At 41.3% G+C, this 18,209-nt stretch overlaps 1 protein-coding gene across 1 annotated transcript in view; it reads right to left on the bottom strand.

The window, feature by feature from the left end:
- Nucleotides 1-17,676, bottom strand: part of LRFN2 (leucine rich repeat and fibronectin type III domain containing 2) — a 41,142-nt gene extending 23,466 nt beyond the window's left edge. The window contains exon 1 of the mRNA XM_010156420.1: nt 16,304-17,676. Coding sequence (XP_010154722.1) covers nt 16,304-17,676 — 1,373 coding nt within the window. The remainder of the gene's footprint in view (nt 1-16,303) is intronic.
- Between the last annotated feature and the right edge of the window lie 533 nt (nt 17,677-18,209).

The raw sequence follows: 18,209 nt of genomic DNA, 5'->3' as shown, positions 1-18,209 counted from the left end.
GCTCTTCCTTTCCCTGGCACCTGTGATGGGTGCTCTGCTTCCGACTCCTCGCTCCGCTCCCTTTCCATGCCCTCTGCTCCTTTCCCACAGACAGCAACCCACCTCCTGCTACACCCTGACCATCCCTTCACCCCTGTAGGGACTGAAAGCAGTGACAGTACGCAGGGAAGGAAGACCTCTGTAGGAAGGAGGGAGAGTGTGAAGTGAATATGCTGAATTTATGGAGCTTTGCTTCCATAAGGAGAATAACTCAAGGGCCATGATGTATGGTGGGGATGGGGCTGTCACTCCCAAAGCTGTAACATCCACCAAGAGATTGATAGCAACAGTTCCACATTTCCAAATGAAATACTTTAAAAATTTTCTTTCCATAAGCAAACAAAGCAAACGTTATGGACAATTTTCAGCTCAATTCTTGACAGAAACAGATGTTGCAATATTGGAATTTCCCATGGGACAGATATTCCAGGGTTCATTCAATTTTAAACAGGGCTAGAAAATAAAACTGAGCTGATATATGGTTTACTTCTTCATAGCCACTGCAGAGGAAGGTGGTTGGAGGGTGTGCTAGACAGGTGTTGTATGCTGCTGCAATGACTATGAGACCAACTAGTGTGGAGTATTTTTAAATTAGTTTTTAAATCTGCTCCTTGTTCAAAGTAAGGAACAATCAATTACTTTGTGGTTCTGTCCCATTTTACAGCAGATTAAGGTTTGCTTTCGGTAAACCGAGGCACTCACTTCGAAATTTCCCCAAGATAACATCACTTGTTTGGGAACTAGTAAATGTGACCTGCTTTGAAAAGCAACTTGTATCTCTTTTGAGTACATGCCTCCCTGTCATCAACAAGCTTAACCAGCGTTAAGCACAAGAGAGGAAAATGGCAGAAGCCAGGAAAATACTCTGAAGACTCTTGCAGATCATGACCTCAGGGACTTTCTCTAAGTAGGAAGAAGGACTGTGTTTATGGCTTTTCCTGGGCTCCCTTTGCTTCCCTGAAACATGGAAAGCTTCTGGGCTGAAATCACATAAAGAGGGGTAGAAAACAGGTTTATCCTAGTGCTGACATATACAGTTTCACCAACTGATGGACATGAAGCTCAGCAAGCATGCTAATCCAGTCTTAACTGGGGAACTATGAGGACCAGCAAACTGTTAGGAGGTGGGTCCCCATGATGACTACCAAAGCTGGAAACTTCTCAGTACCATGCAGCTGTAAGATCACGGCCTGGCCACCTTGAGCTAGCGCAGAGTCCTAAATTCATAATAAATGCAGGTTCCCTAATGTATCCTCAGAGTCCTGGCCTTGTTACTGTGACTAGCCACATTCAAGGGGTGCCAAAAAAGGAGAAAATTGTCTGCGGCACAATCCTACATACACACAGTGAAAGCAGTGAGACAGAAAAAATTCTTACTAAGACTTTGCTCAATACCACCTTCGATAGTTAAACAACATCTAGTAATTCTGACCAAATAGCTATAAAATAGCAAGGAATGGAGAAGTGTGATCAGCCATCACCAGTGCAAGGTTACATGGATTTGGGCAGGAAGTTTTAGTACTTGTCGGTGTTAGGCACCGCTGGAAGAAACACACATTTGCGCAATGTAAACCTTACCACTATGCGTGCTAATCAGATCAAGAAGCAGCTCTCCTTGCCTGCTTCTCTGGGCTACTCCTTCTCTTCTTCGGGTTTTCCAAGAAAGACCAGACATCTTTGATTCTACTTACCTGTAACCTCCAGTTCAGCACCTCAATGGGCACCTAAATCTTTACCTACAGTACAGATAGCAACAGAAACAAGATTTATATATTGACAAACTAAGCCTGCTAAGGAAAGGGGAATTTTTGTTTTGTTCGGAGATGCAAAGGCCAAATTCAAAAAGCCTTATACTTGCTAGATAAAATGTGTCCTTTAAAATTGTTAATATGAAGGTTAAAATCAGTTTTTCTGGAGTAAAGCTATATCATTATTATTATTATTATTTGCTACACTAAAGCCAAAATATCAACTAAATTTTGCAGAAGTTTTATGCTAATGTGCTAGTCCCAGGAGTATGCCACCTCTGCCCTCCAAAGTGCTATTCCTTTCAATCCACTTGGATAACCAGCATATTCATAAACCCCAATGAAACCAGTTATAAACACCTGTGCTACCACACAATGAAATACGAAGAAAATTCTAGGAGAAAACCCAAATGGAGGCTGTTTAAGAACAACTAAATGAAAGGATTTACTCTGAAAAATACTCCAGCTCTGGCATAATTAGCTAATTAAACCACAGCCAATATAATTATCTACCATGAGAGAGCCTGGATGGGGAAAACAAAGAGCAAAGGGTGAAACAAACAACAATATTATGTTTTAGTGGGGAAAAAAAAACCAAAACCAAACAGTTAAAACCTTCTCTGTTCCATTAGGCAGAGATTGTACAGCACAAGATCTCTCCACCTCTTCATCCCACTCTCCAGCCTGGTGGTGTACAAAGGTGTAGTACTGAGCCCTGAAATGGGATTGCTGCAGTCCCTCAAGCTTTTGTTAACACTCTTCACAGATGTGAATGCTGCTCTCAGTGTTTATTTCATCCTTCCCCTTGCAAACCGTCCTTCACCTTATAACAGATGCTAGTGTTCCCTGAGAAAGAAAATAGAATTTAAACTACTAGCCATACATACAGCCTTGTGTCCCCGATTGGCTCATCTCCCTAAGCAAATTGTACAGGGGCCAAGCTTCTATCAGAGGTACTTCTGCACTGTTTTTCTAGCAGGGAGGTTGCAGCATCACTAGTGCCACTGAGGGTGCAGGTCTGTCTGATGCTACCCAGAGAAGATGGGGCTGTTACTGCCCTCTGCTCAGCCTGTGACAGCAGCCACCCTGGATGCTACAAGGCCCTGGACAGGAGAAGCCAGGTCATTCCCCCTTCCGCCTGCTCAGAAAGCAAGGCACTGTAACGTCATTGATCAAAACAGCAACCAGAGGAAGCGGCAAAGATCCAGGGTGGAGGAGAGAAGCAGGGGTCCCCTTGGCTCCCTTCCCTGATCAGCTTAGGCGAACATCTGGCTCCCTTTTAGGGATGAAAGGGAAGAGGCACAGAGAGACGGGCTGGTTGCAAACCAGTTACATTCATTCCTTCTCCTTCCTTCCATCGCCACACTTCGGCAGCACTGCCAAATTCCTCCCCACGACACTCCCAGGCTGTGAATCTCTTCATGCAGAGAAGAGTGGGCACCAAGGTAGTGACCCATCCTTGCCCCAGAGTAACCAAGCTGAAATTCTGCCTCTAGGTACAGAAACAAGTTCGCTTGGACGCTGCCGTCCCAATGCTGCAGTACAACACGCGGGTACGCTCAGCGACCGCTGCTGTGTGTCTTTCTCATTCTGCAGCAGCCTTCTGGATAAGAGGTGCAGACATGCCCCCCTCCCAGCACTGGCAGAAGGACTGATTCATCAAGCCTGACTCTCTGAGGCAATCTGCCAGACGACAGAGCTGCTGGTGGGATGCCTTGATGCTGTCAGCTGCCCATATGTCTGTCGGGCAGCTACTGCCTGTGCAATCCCTGCTCTGAGAAGGATTCAGAGCACGGTTTGGGATATCTAAATAAGATCCAATTCCACAATTCAAGTCAATTAAATAATCAAATAGATAATTTAAAAAAAAAAAAAAGCTTTGAATTGAGAAAACAGATCTTTTGTTTTGTTGTCAAAATGAAGTAAATTATGAGGTAATAAATCTATTACAAAATTTAAACCTAGGCAAATTCAAAATGATGCAAAGGGAAGGGAGGGAGGACAGATGGGCAAATTCACACCTAGTGCTGGCTGTCTCAAACTGTTCATATCTGCAAATAAGCTAATCTGTAAACCAGGAGCAGCTGAACTGAAGGGGGTTATGGTGTAATGTTACCTCGATGTCTACAGGGATTTTCCAGTCACCCTAAAGCACAGCTGTGGGCTCCAGTGGATGAGACTTTTCCCATCCAAGGATGCCAGGCTAGGTATCTCTCTCTTGACCAGCACCAGTGCAGCCCTCTCTGTTGCTGTGGCACACAGGTAATTTTGCTTCCACATCACAGTGCCCTCTGCTAAAGGCTGATGCCAATTCCCATTTCCTTTCCAGGTGGCATCACTTTGTGGGATTCTTGTCAAAGGCTCTAGGACCTGATACGATCATGCTGTGAGTCTGAGCCATCAGGGCAGGCTGTGGCAGTAGAGCAGATCAGCGTAAGGCTGGGCTGCTTTTTCTCTGCTATGAAAATTAGCACTTTTAGTTTTAAACACAGAAATTTCAAAATTGCATTACATTTTCAAGGTTTCTTTAGTTTGCACACCAGCCTGTTATCCTCAGCTAGGACTGGATTACCTTTGTGCTTGTCCTATCACAGATTGTTGTGGATTACAAGGTTCACATCTGTACTGACCTCATATTAGACTGTAGAACAAGACAAGGGGGGGGGGGGAAAGGGTAATATGACAATGAAATAACTCATGTCATGTTTTCAAAGACATCCATTACCTTGCATTTACTTTCTTTACCACTTAAAATTTGAGCTACATTTCTCCTGTGCCCTTTTAAGATCAAAAAAAAGATAAATTACTTTCTTGTTGTACAAGCCTTCATTGAAAACCTACAACACTCAAAAAATTACATGGACTACGAATCTGATCTGAAGTTCCTCAGCCTGTCTAAAATCCTCTTTCATCCTTCTCTGACCAGAGCATTAAAACAGACTACTCACCATCAACATCTCAATTAAAGCCTCAAAATAGGTTTAAATGAGAAACAAATGTTGCATTTACCTTGAACTGGATCACCTGAAAAGAATGTTTTTTCCTCATGCTAAGTGCATATATTTTGCTCACAAAATCTGTTATAGGTAAACTCAAAAATAACCAGCTTTGTGAGAGCTAAAGCTAATGAAGACTTACTATATTATTTATTTAGCCTTGTGTATTCTTTTTTTAATTATTTTTTTCTGTGGTGTGTCTTTTTCAATTCTATGTTTTTCAAATGATGAGTCTTAAGTAATTTCTCTAAGCAAACAAGCTGTATTGTTACTATGTTAGGGTTAACCAATGCAATCACCGTACAAAAAAAAAAAATACAGTTTTTCTGAAAACATCCTGAGCATACAGGCAGAAAGCTGGTATGAAAGAGAGAGGGCATAATAGGAAATTCAGAACCAGCGATTAGGTAGGTGAGTCTGCACTGGATTTTCACTGTGTTTGTAAATTTGAGTTATCCTCTCCCTGCCATCATCCTTGTCCTGTCTCATGGATTTGATAGATAAAATAGTCCTACACCAAAAATTAACATAATTTCTTCCATGAACCCCAAAGCAATGCCCACAGTCAGAACTCAACTGGTCAGCACCGGAGAGACAAGGAGCATCCGGAACCTGCTGTATATGAGCAGGTATCCTCCTCCAAGTCCCTCCTACTAAAAGTCTGGAACAAATATGGCTTTAAAATGGGTAAAAAGGCATCCTGTGACTTTGGAGGGGAGCTGTGCGGGGTAGGGTGTCAGATGGCTGAGGAGGCACCCTCTGTCTCACCTACCCACAGCCTGGAGCCTGCGCGTGAGCGAGTGGAAGCTAAGTTAAGCAGAATGATCTCAAACCAGCAAGGCAAATTTTAGGAACTCAATATGTTTTAGGAATACAGTATGTTTTTAAGCTTTTCTTTTATAACTCCCTTGCAAAACATCTGTGGCTAAAAATAAGTCATCTTCTCCTTCAAGCAAGTAGTTTTTTTTGCCATAAGGTCACCACTCTTGGACATTTCTTATTAGTCTGGAGTTTATCTGGCTTGCTGGTGTCACGGTTAAAATGAAGAGTGTGAAGTGAGGGGATGGAGGAAGTTCTCAGACGTGGAATTAGAAAGGTTAAGAGAAGTTGTCATGCTTTGTGATCACTGATACTTTATTCCATGTCTCCTAAAAGGATCCAGATATCAGTAGCTGTGACCCAAAGTGAGGAAGGTCTTAGAGTGGATCTCTGACACTACCTGGAACTCAATGGATCAGCACTGGATGAACAAAGAGCACTGAAAACCTGATGCAAGCACCACCTGAAGTGAAAACCTGGACATCAAGTGGAGCATATTGGGTGCTTAAATCTACAACCTATGGAGGAAATCAAGCCTCATTGATTTCACTATTCCTTTGAGGAGACGATGCACCTCTGTTGTATATGTACATGCTTACAGTAAAGCCCTGATCTGAGTTGGACAGTACTGAAGATGCCTTTCCCAAGTCAAAAAGATTTATAACCTATATTTAACAACAGTAACAACACCAAGAATTGTATGTTTTCTCCCCAAATCATGACATTATGAGGGGAAATTATCACATTTGAAATGTGAGGAAGGACTTTACTAGGAACATATTCAAAACTAAATCAGGACTACTCCCAGCTCTGATTCTTTAGGCTTGTTGTTTCTTCCACTGGCTTACCGAATTACCTTGAGTAAACTATTTAATCTCATTCTTCCTCCATCTGCCTCTCTAGAAAATAGGGGTAAACCCTAAAATGCAAGATTTTCAGGCTAAACAAAAGCCCATCAGAGTTCAAGGTGGCTATTCATTCCTGAGGGCTTTGAGTCAAGCCTCCAGTCAAGCATTTGATCAGTTAATATTCGTAACTGTCAGTGCTATTATTACTTTTCATGACTACGAATGACATGGGAAAACGTTACTGTTAAGCAGTCAGCAAGAGGCAACATTTTTTTTTCCACAGAGCATCACATGAACTGCTTACAAGTCTGCCCTAAATTTAAAATAGGAAAGATAGTGGTAACTGTGCAGCTGTGTGCTGGCTTCTTAATATTCAGGATTGGTATGAATCTGAATATGTTAAAGCTTTTCATTTAGACATCAGATTTTTGACTCACCTGAAGTTTAATCAGAATCTTATATAGTTCATTTTGGCATCAGATGTGTAGCTGGTTATTGCAATGATGGGCGGGGAACAGCTCCTGACATTTGGATTCGGAGCAGCTAAGAGTGGGGATGCAGCAGATGTTATGGACAAGTATTAGCTCATCCTGAATTTCCCTCAAGTAAAACTGTTGAGCCTTTCATGAGCTAAATAAATAATTAGCAGCAGAGATGAAACAGGAGTACTGCTGTCTTATGCTGAAAACGGATTCTGATTTCCTTTCCACCCTCTACAACACTCATGGCTGTGGTGGGGTTACTTCCCAGCAGCACAACACGGGCTGAGATGAGAATCAGGCTCTTTACCTTTGTATTCAGCTCCTGAGGCAGAGCTTGCAGGTACAGCTGTAGCATACAAATTCTCCACATACCTCACAAAATGTTATTTGGGAGTTGTTAAACTTTGAAGGACATGGGAATGCCTCCAAGCCAACAAAAGGTGCTGTCCTGCCCTTCTCTGCTCTGCTGGGGCACCGCGGCATAGGCAGCAGCAACTCACATGCCCTCACATACTTCACACACACCTCCTGCAGGGATAAGTGGCCTTTTAGTATTTTACTGTTCTGTGTCAGTTATCAAGCAAGAAAATATCGGTCCAGGTATCATCATCATGGTCTACCTCTGCATGGGATGAACTGGACTGTCTCTGACCAACAGATTTCTCATCAGTTTCTGTACAAGCGTCAGGTGGATGACAGTTTGTCACAACAATCTAGGATGACTTTAGTGACAATACTAAGATGTACATCTACTTTAATTTTTCTTATTTTCATATTTTTATTATATTTATTTCATATGTTATAGTTCTATTTTCCACTTCATTATCTGGTGATACATACAATTTTTGTCATTTTAGTCATATTTTCTTTCTTACTCTTCAAAGATTTCTCATATTGCAGAGGGGGAAAAAAAAAAAAAAGAAAAAAGAAACACAGAGAAAGAAAACTAACCCTAAAATACCTTTTGTCCCTGTACTTCTCCCATTGAGAGAGACAAAATAAAAATAAAAGGCTAGATGATTTTTTTTTTCCAGCAGAAGCCAATAAAACCCCATAGTCCCAGAATACATGTTTCTGTGAAGCAGCTTCTTCATTATGTCTGATGCTTTTCAGCAATCCTGCACTTGCTGACAGCCCTCTAGAAGACAATGCATGCTACTGCTGCAAACCAGTCTCAAATGACCTGGAGTACCAAACGTCCATGTCAGACTTTCCCCTGCTCTGTTTATTTAAATTTTACTCTGCATTGGTACTGTGATTTCACTTTTTTATTTTTACACTGTTGCTGTCTCAACCTGTGAAATACAAATGATTAATACACGATGATTAATGTGTTCATGTGATGTCCTTTCTCCCAGTGGTTGTTTTATTCAGTGTTTAAATATATAAATGCTTTGACCAAACCAAGGTTTGTATCCTGGATACAATGCAAGCGGAGTAACTCAGCTCACATATGGAGGCTGAGGAGTGGGTTTTGTGCCGGCTGTGAGCCATGGAGGAAGGTCAGTGCCTAACCAGGCTGGAGACAACGGTGTAGCTGAAAAAAGGGTAGGAAGGTGGCACGCATCTACCCATAAGTCTTCATCTGTATGAACTCACTGTCCAAATCATGGGTAAGAATAGATGTTAGTGTATTGCAGAATAAGTTAATCCTCTTCCTTTTCTAAAATTACCAGAACTAACTATGTATTCCTAGTTTGTCTCAGAGTAAAAATAATGTAATCATGCTTTACTACAGCATCAGGTTTTTGGTAATATTTACCCTAACAACAACAGAGCAGGGATTCTTCCATTTTCAGTCATTGGCTGATAGACATCTACACAACAGATTTTCATTGAAAGAAGCATTAGCAATCTAGAGAGCAGCATCCCCTCTGATGCATGACTTGTGTTCAGTGTGGCACTGCCGTTGGAGAGAACATACTCACACAACTTAGATCTTTCTGAAGTTCGCAGCTCCTTAGGCACAAAGTACTTTCTTATGAACGTGCAAATGACTAGATGAGTGCATGGGTATATATATCCCACTATGCTGTGGGAAATTGAAATTTGGTTAATTACTTCCTATCTAGGTTAAAATATCCATAAATGTAAATGCTGAAGTTATTTTTTGGTCATAAAATGGAGTTGCACTATCACCCTACTGCCAAACTGCAACTAAGATTTAACTGAGATGTAACAGGATAGCAATGGTTGGTGGAGTGTTCTCTATTCACAGTCTGTAAAGCACTTGCAGTAAAAGGAGCTGTGTAAATGTAAATCATTGTTATATTGTGTAAGTAATCAAATCCATGGCACTATTGTTTAAATAGACTGGAGATATGGAGCCATTTATTCATATTTTAATGCTTAGACTGCCTGCTACATAAAATATATATGGAAAAAATAAGCTTTCAGAAATATATAAAATACTTTTTATCCCAGTGCTGAATTTACAAGCTAGGGACACTATACTGCTACAGTAATTCTTAATTTGTACAGTTGTTTTTATCAGTCTTAGTACAAAACACCACAAAATAAAACAGACCTAAATCTCTCATAAATCTAATGGCAGTGTTGCACTTCAGATGCACATTTTTAAGTGGCTGCATCATTGCCTTAATTCAAAACACAGCCAGCAGGCTAAGTATGACTTGGGAAGCTCTACAAAACACTTGCAGATTTATTCATCTTTTGAAATAGAGGTGAATTTATATATTACACCAATGCCCGATGGCCAAAACTGAGATTTGGTCCCACATCATGCAGGGTGCTCTACACATAAAAAAAGACACAAACTCTGTCCCCAGATGCCTTACTTGAACTCAAGTGTTGCAGTTATGTAATGCTCCATCTTAATCATTCATGACTATCCCTGTTGCTTCAGACCACACAATGACTTCAAAGCAACAGTTTCCTTATTCATTTATGTGGGCTCTGGTTTCACAATATTTTCTCATGTTTTTATCCCTATGAGGCAAGGCAGTGCTGTCACCCAGGTTACAGATGGAAAAATGAGGTCCAAGCTAATGTTTTCCAAATTTTTAGATTTCAGTTCAATGCCTTATTCAAAATGAATTAATTACGTCAGTGCTTAAGATACACTGATCATGAATCTGGTGCTCTTTAAACATCTAAACCAGTTTTTAACAGATAATCTAGACTGAGAAAAAGGTACTCAACTTTCACAGGAGCAGGTAAGATTTCTATGACAGCAGGTCTCCCAATGTTTGCTCCTTTAACCCTGAGTCTAAAGACAGATGTTGCTTTGCAGACTTCTGGTCACCTTCCATCCCTTTGCTGGACATTGGTTACTCTTCCTGAATGTTTTTCCTTCAAATAAGAAGTGATTTTCAGTTGGGCATTTTGTAACAAACTTCTGATCTTAGCTAAAGTGATGGGTACAATACACATCTACTGTCATTGGTGTTAAAGGGTGATTTATATTACAGAAAAGGATGAAAGAATGGAAAAACTGCTGCCTTAAAAACCCACGTAATTGTCTAAGCATACCCTTGTCTAAGCATTCACTTGGCTCTGGTCTTTGCAAATAGTATTGTACTTTTCTAGACGGAGACTTACAGATATTTTGTCTTTATTGGTTAGCTCACAGTGTCAAAGGGAAGTACCCACCTGAGCGGCACTCAGGATTGGTTATAAGAAACCTCTGGAGGTCATCTTGTCCAACCCCTCTGCCCAAGCAGGGCCACCTACAGGAAGTTGCCCAGGACCATGTCTAGATAGCTTTTGAATATCTCCAAGGGTGGAGACTTTGCAACCCGCCTGGGAAACATGTGCCAATGCTCAATCATCCTCACACTGAAAAAGTGTTTCCTGATGCTTAGATGGAATCTTCTGTGCACCTCTTGTCACCTCAAATGGTGCCTCTTGTCCCAGCACTGGGCACCACTGAAAAAAGCCCAGCTCTGTCCTCTTATACCCTCTCCTCAGATATTTGTAAACATTGATGAGTTCCCCTCTGAGCTTTCTCTTCTCCAGTCTGAACGGCCAGAGGGTTCTCAGCCTTTCCTCATATGTGAGGTGCTCCAGTTCCTTAACCATCTTAGTGCCTCTTTGCTGGACTCTCTCCACTATGCCCATGTCCCTCTTGTACTGAGGAGACAGAACTAGACACAGTACTTCAGGTGTAACCTCACCACAGTGCTGAGTAGAGGGGAAAGATCACCTTCCTCAATCTCCTGGCAACACTCCTCCTAATGCAGTCCAGAATAACATTATCCTGCTATATGGCAAGGGCATGTTACTGGCTCATGTTCAATCTCGTGTCCACCAGGACTCACAGGTACTTTTCTGCAAAGCAACTTTCTAGCCAGGTGGCCCCAGCATATCTGGTGCATGGGGTTATTCCTCATCAGGGGCAGGACTTGGGATTTCCTTTTGTTGAGTATCATGGAGTTCCTCTCAGCCCATTTCTCCAGCCTGTGAAGGTCCCTCTGGATGACAAGTCTATTGGCACTCCTCACAGTTTTGTGTCATCAGCAAAATTGCTGAAGGTATACTCTGTGACATCATAGAAGACATTAATGAAGATATTAACTAGATCCAAATGTTAAATAGGTTGTGGACAAATATTGACTCTTGGGGTATACTGCTAGTTACTGGTTCCACCTAGACTTCTTGGCACTGGTCAGAACCCTTCTTCCTCAGCCATTTTGCTAGTTTTAAATCTACCTCACTGCTCATCCAGCCCATACTTCTTCAACTTCTCTACAAGGAACTCATAAGACTGTGTCAAAAGCCTTAGTGAAGTCAAAGCAGGCATCTACTGCTCCCACTTTGTCCACCAAACTAGTTATTTCTTCACCAAAAGTTATTAGGTTTGTCAAGCATTGTTTTGTGAATGCATGCTGATGACTCTATATCACCTTCTTGTCCATCATGTTCCTGGAAATAGCTCCCAGGATTAGTTGCTCCATCACCTTCCCATGGATTGAGGTGAAGCTGACTGGCCTGTAGTTCCCTGGGTCCTCCTTCCTGCCTGTTTTGAAGATAGGATTGATAATTGGTTTCCTCCACTCCTCAGGTATCTTTCCCAAATGCCATGACTGTTCAAAGTTAATGGTCTCGCACTGATATTAAACTAAATCCCTCAGCATTTGAGGGTCCCATCAGTGCCCACATATATCCACCTTGCTGGATTTGAGCAGCATGAACCATGGCTGCATGTGCCAGCCAAAGGACCTTGTTACATGACAGCAGTTAAAAAAATTACTTGCAGTTCTCAGAGAAATTTTAATTTCTACTTGGGAGCTCTCATAACCTGTGTATATGAACAGAAGATATAGACAGAAATCTATCATCTTCTGTCTGTGGCACCTGCTAGACATGATGTGGCTTCATAACATTGCCAACAATTTCCATTTTCTCCATCTAGGTTAGGTTTGAATGGTGCAAAGATGAACAGGACAATTAAGGAGAGTGAAGAGGAAAGAAAAATCAGAACGAATAAGCGACATAAATCAGAAAAGGGAAAAAATATAAAACTAGGAAAAAAACCCCAAGAAAAGCATTTAAAAAAAAACCAAACCAAAAAGCAAAACAAGCTTTCCTCTCACTCTGCCTAGAAAGAGAGGATTCCTGGTTCTGTTCCAGGTGTAACAATATCATTATCTTCACAGCAGGATTACTAAGAACAGCGCAAGGACAAGTCAGAGTGAGAGAAAGAGCTCATTGGGAACACAGATAGGTCAGTAAAGCAATAGTGTTTGCCTATGTGTGATGCTCAACTCCAGCACAGGCCCCTCTTGTAGGATATTTTTCAATATGAGCACAGGTCAAGGCACAAAAAGGACGTTCTGAGATACAACCAAGAGTTAATTGCATGCTCCAGTAAAGAGGGAACGTTCCCTTCCACCAATGATGCGGAAAAGATGATACAGGCAAGTCACCTTTGAGCAGCCTCAGGTTATAGAATGGTGTTAATGTTATGGGCAGTCATGGTCTTTGCAAGTTGACATTCACTGAGATGCCTCTCTCAGACGTTTGCACAAGTTATCACTCCCTTCCCTCCAGTTTCTCCTCCTCACTCTGGGCAGCCATGTAGAACAGAGTGCTGAGCCAGGACAGTGCATATTAGATCAGTATCAGAAACATGCATCCTGAATCCACTCAAAGAGATAAAAACCTGCTGCTAACTTTGGCAATGGCCCTGAGAAAGCAAATACAAGGGAAGGTCAGATGGGGGAAGCTGACAAACAGTGCTCTTCCTGTTAATCCACTGTTGTATCCAGTGGATATTCACTGTATTGTGAATTGTATTCACATTCCGATACCATTTCAGCTCAGTGAAATCAGGAATCCCAACAGACACACTTGCTGCTATCTCCCACACCTTTGAATTTTGATGGGGTCATTGCACCCAATTCCAGTCCCCTTTGCAACATTTGCAGCTCCTGGAACTGGAAGATCACAGCTGAGACAGATGTGAGAATGGGGCTGGTGTCCTGGGTAACTATCAAGGGAGATGTTAATATTAATGAGGAGGGAAGAACAACTGCTTTAACTCTTTCACTATGAGTGCAAAGTTTAGGAAAAATTCTTAGCAGAGAATGCAGAAAACTTCTGTCTTTTGTGCATGCAACATCTCTGACTAGTGAGTTCCTTTAAGCTGAGCACAGCCAGCTCAGTCCTGGCATACCAATGTACCCTAACATATATTAAGTGCTCATCATTTTAGCAGCTAAGCAGTATCAAAACCCATTTAGCACATACACAGCATTTTATAGAGCAAAGCACTACAGAAATCCTTTTCCCTTAGGTTTTTCTACACACTTATTGCTGTGACATGCATCTGACCAATTAAAGAAAAACAGCTTTAGTTAATTAACTCTAAGGGACTGAGTGGTTCCCTGGTTGAAAGTCATAAAAGCTCGTTCTGATATTATGAGCACCACTGATTAACTCTCAGATGCTGGACAATTCACTTCATCTTCCTATGCTTCATTTTTCCCTCGTGCAAAATATAGAGAAATAAAATTTGTCGTCTTTGGTGAAGGACTTTTGAGAGTCGTGAATGGAAAGAGCTATGCATCATCAATGAATCTTCAAAAAGCCCCAGTGGGATATTTATGGAAATAGCACTGTCCTTGTTGTGCTTCTGGAAAACTGAGCCATAACCAAGTAAACCAACAGAACGCCAAAATCTCACTGAGAGGCAGAAGTAGGGACAGGATAAGAATTTAGGGTGTCTGACACCCTGACATCCACTTGTTCCCCCAGACCAGGCTGACAAGATGGCATCTTTCTTGCATTTCTGCCCATGACACACTATTCTCACCCCTCCATCTACTAGATTTTATCTATTTGCTTTTGCACTGTTTGCTTTATTTACTCTGGCCATCCTCCTCTTCCTCAGTAAACTGAGACATCCAATCACTTCCAACACCTGACAATTTCCACTAACATCTCTTTCTGGTTGCGTTGATAGATATTCCTGTTCACCAGGCCACATTCACTATCCAGGGTCATATGACTATGGACAACCTTCAGAGTAGGTTTTAAGAATTCCACTGGGCTCAAGATCTTAACTACTGTTGAGTTTTTTGCCAAAAGCTTTGCCTCAGGAAAAACTGACACTAGCATACTTTCTTTCATTCCATTCCTATTACTCTATCATTACTTAATTTTATCTTATCTTTTCATTCTACTTAACTCCACTTTGTTTTAAGTCCCAAAGCTAACACAACAATTCCACAGTACCTAAGTCAGAACAAGGCAAATAATGTGCACCTGCTAACTGATTTGATTATTTCAACATATTTTTATAATTGAGGAATTGAAGTGAAACTGAATTTCCTCATATTTTGTTCAGTATTTGAATAAATATTCTTTAACAAATTGTTCTTTGGATTTGCTGGTCAATATTTCTTCTTTTGGCAAAGAGCAGTTAAGTTTGGAGCAGTTAAATAAATTATTATTTCTTCTACAACTGATTGAGATAAAAGTATTTCTGGAAAAAAATTTTTGTCCGTGTCAACTAAACATCCAGATTTGAAAACAACTTTAAAATTAGATTTCATTGTAGGAGTAAGGTGAATGAAAAACGTCACATGAACATTTACTACCTCTTGTTTTGATTTTCTCAGGTTAAAGAAAACTACACTATGGTAAAGAAGAAAATAGCAAGGTGTGTTCTAGGATCTAGAGTCCGAGTACCATGACTTGACCTCACTGCCTCAGATCTCACTTCAAGCAACAGGAGAATAGTTTGCAGGTCAAAAGATAGCAACCCCAATCTTACTGAGGAAATCAATGGCTTTGATTGTGTTTTGGTAAGAGATTGCTCACAAATTACAAGCAAAACACAAACCTCATTATTCCTCTAGCAGATCAAATTTTTCTCCACTGGCCTTAGGATGCCTGTACAGCTAGAGCTATTTATGTGTTTGCTTCTACTGTGCCCTGAGATTTTGACTTCTGCTGGTATCTCACACATACCCAACGACAGACTTCAGCTCAATGTATCTGATACTGCTTCTTCAGCAATTCAAAGGCAGGAAAGGGTGGTTTCTAGGGATTCATCATTAGCAGGAACATTCTACATCAATTTTTCTTCCAAGACAGAAGCAAAAAAGCAGTAACACTCTTTTGCTGTGATGTTAAACAGTTTCCTACCCATTTTTAATCCCTATCATGTATTGCTTCTTTCTATTTCCCAGTTAGGTTCACTGCAAGAGCAACTCTTGTTTTACATCATTAAAAGTCAGAGGAGTTGTAGAACTGGAGGAGCATAAATGAACATTCAGGGCTTGCTTTTGAAATCATCTCTATCTCTTCTTGCATTTAATATAGCATAAAACATTAAACACCCCAAAGTTGTCAGCCATTACAGTTGTGTAAAACAGATATTGCGAAGCAAGTAATGAGCTTTTTCACGTAGGTGAAAAATCTCTTGCTAACAATCCCGAACCTTGAACTGCAGAATAATTAGAGCCTGTGTTATGGGTAGACAGCACAAACTTCCTCCCACATCGCTTCCTCTCTCAGTAGTATGTTTCAATCCCACCTACAGGAGGTGGAAAGGGAAAATTCTGACTTCTAGCCTGTCAAGTTTTTCTTTCTTTGTTAAGCTTAGTAAGGAGGCTACCAACTGTGGTACTATTTTTTCCTAAATCAGAAATTTTACTAAAAACAACTATTGTTAGAGAATAAGTGCTATAGAAATTTGTAATGTATGACTATGAATTTGTAATGTATGTGAGGAGCAGACCAACAAATAAACTAACAGACACAGTGCAAATTTATCAGACACTGCTAATGCTACCGGTGGCAGTGCTACCTCAGGTCAAAGTCAAGTCAGTGACATAAAAGACTTTGTATCCTGGTTTCCTCCCCCTGCCATCATCAGCCAACAAAACAGCAATTGCATTTACCTGTAGATCAGGACTTCATCATCCGAGCAATTATACTGCAGCTGATACATTTTTACCCGAGGGGCCGACTTGCTCACCGTCCACTTGACCAAAGCTGAGGTAGTGGTCACATCTGACACCAGGACAGCCCTTTCTGGTGGGCCTTTTGATTCTCCACGAGTAGACTTGCTGGAGCTGGTGATGTCCGAGAGCCTGGATTTTGGTGGAGCTGCTCGGCCTGTGCCATTGCTGAGGTGGGGGAGCTGAACAATTGAGAGCTCAATTGTTGCGGTGGACTCTCCAGCAGCATTGGCTGCTATGCATGTGAAAGTCCCATAATCCTTGGAGGTGGTGATGAGGATATCCAAGGTGCCATTCTCATAGACGGCTGTCCTTGAAGAGTTCCCAATGAGACGGTCATCGGGGGCCACCCAATGAATGATGGGGGTGGGATCCCCAATGGCTTTGCATTTCAGCGTGGCAGTTTGTCCTTCTAAAACCAGCAACTTATGAGTATGTTGTGTAATAAGAGGAGGCTCACAAATAAATTCTTCCTCCCCTACATACCAGAAGTACCTTCCCTTTAGACCTGGTGGAGAAGCACAAGTTTCCATATCGTCATCTCTGTCAAGTCGTCTTAACCACAGGAGCTCACAGTTGCAATGCAGTGGGTTGCCCCCAAAGCTCAGAGACAAAGGTGGAGAAAATGGGGTAACGGCTAATGGAATTACTTGAGATCTGGCAAATATAGGGTCGGGGGGGAGCTTCTGAAGTCTGTTGGATGTCAGGTCCAATCTGGCCAATTTCTGAAGATCTGCAAACGTCCCCTCTGTAATATAATCTATCAGGTTATGATCCAAACTGAGCTGGTGCAAATTTATCATCTTCCTTATAGATTCCCAGGGAATGCTTCGGAGGTTATTGTAAGAGAGATCTAAGTCTTCCAATGTCAGCAAAAAATCCTCAAAGGCTTCATCAGAGATGCTGCTTAGCTGGTTATTGTTTAAAATCAAATGTTGAAGGTTAATTAAGCCTCTCAAAATATCCTCTCCAATGTCAGGCAGCCTGTTGCTGTCCAGATGTAAAGACCGAAGGCTCTCCAAGTCAGTGAAAGAGTAGGGCTGTATGTAACTGATGGTGTTTCTGGACAAAGTAAGGTCAACAAGTCCAGACATATTGGCAAAATCTTGTCTGCTGATATTAATAATAAAGTTGCCCCCAAGTCTGAGTTCAACAGTCCTTCGATCTATGTCTAGCGGTACAAATAGGAGACCCTTGGAGGGACACAAAGTCCCCAGAGACTCAGACAGGTTCTGACAGACACAGTATTTGGGACAAGCGTTGACCATCACAGCCATTCCAAATACCAGGATGCTGCAGAGCAATTTTTCCATGGTAAATCATGCAACAGCACCTGTAAGAAATGAAGAGAGTTACAAGGAACATCAGCAGTTGTGGTATAGCTACCTTTCTTCTTACGTTTCACTTATCTACCTCCAGATATACTTCACAGTAGCTCCTCTCAGGAGTCATACCTAAAGCAATCAGCACTCTGGGATGGGAAGGTTATGTGTTATACACACATGTTTGTCCATATAATGCATTTATTTCTTTAAAAAAAAAAAAAACCAAACAAGGTGGCTCTGGTTCTAAATCTGAATGGGATAGGAATTGTTACTGCTTATGCATAGTAATACAGACTTGTGACTACCTATTTTCTAGTTACAGTTTTATAATTTTTAATGGGTAGCTGATAGAGGACAAAACCTGCAGTCAGATTGCACTGCTTACTTAAAACCTTGAAAGATTGCATTTGGAATAGTTCCTGCTTCTTTGAGGGTAGAAGCTGTCTTATAGTAATTACATACTGCTGCATAATAATGTGGAATTAGTCTTAGGGTTGAAAGAGCTGATTTTATGGATAAAT

The sequence above is a fragment of the Eurypyga helias genome, unplaced genomic scaffold (genome assembly GCF_000690775.1).
Source record: "Eurypyga helias isolate BGI_N326 unplaced genomic scaffold, ASM69077v1 scaffold5400, whole genome shotgun sequence".
In the NCBI taxonomy this organism is placed as follows: Eukaryota; Metazoa; Chordata; class Aves; order Eurypygiformes; family Eurypygidae; genus Eurypyga; species Eurypyga helias.
The sequence above is the reverse complement of the archived record's forward strand: the minus strand, read 5'-3'. Positions and strand labels throughout refer to the sequence as shown.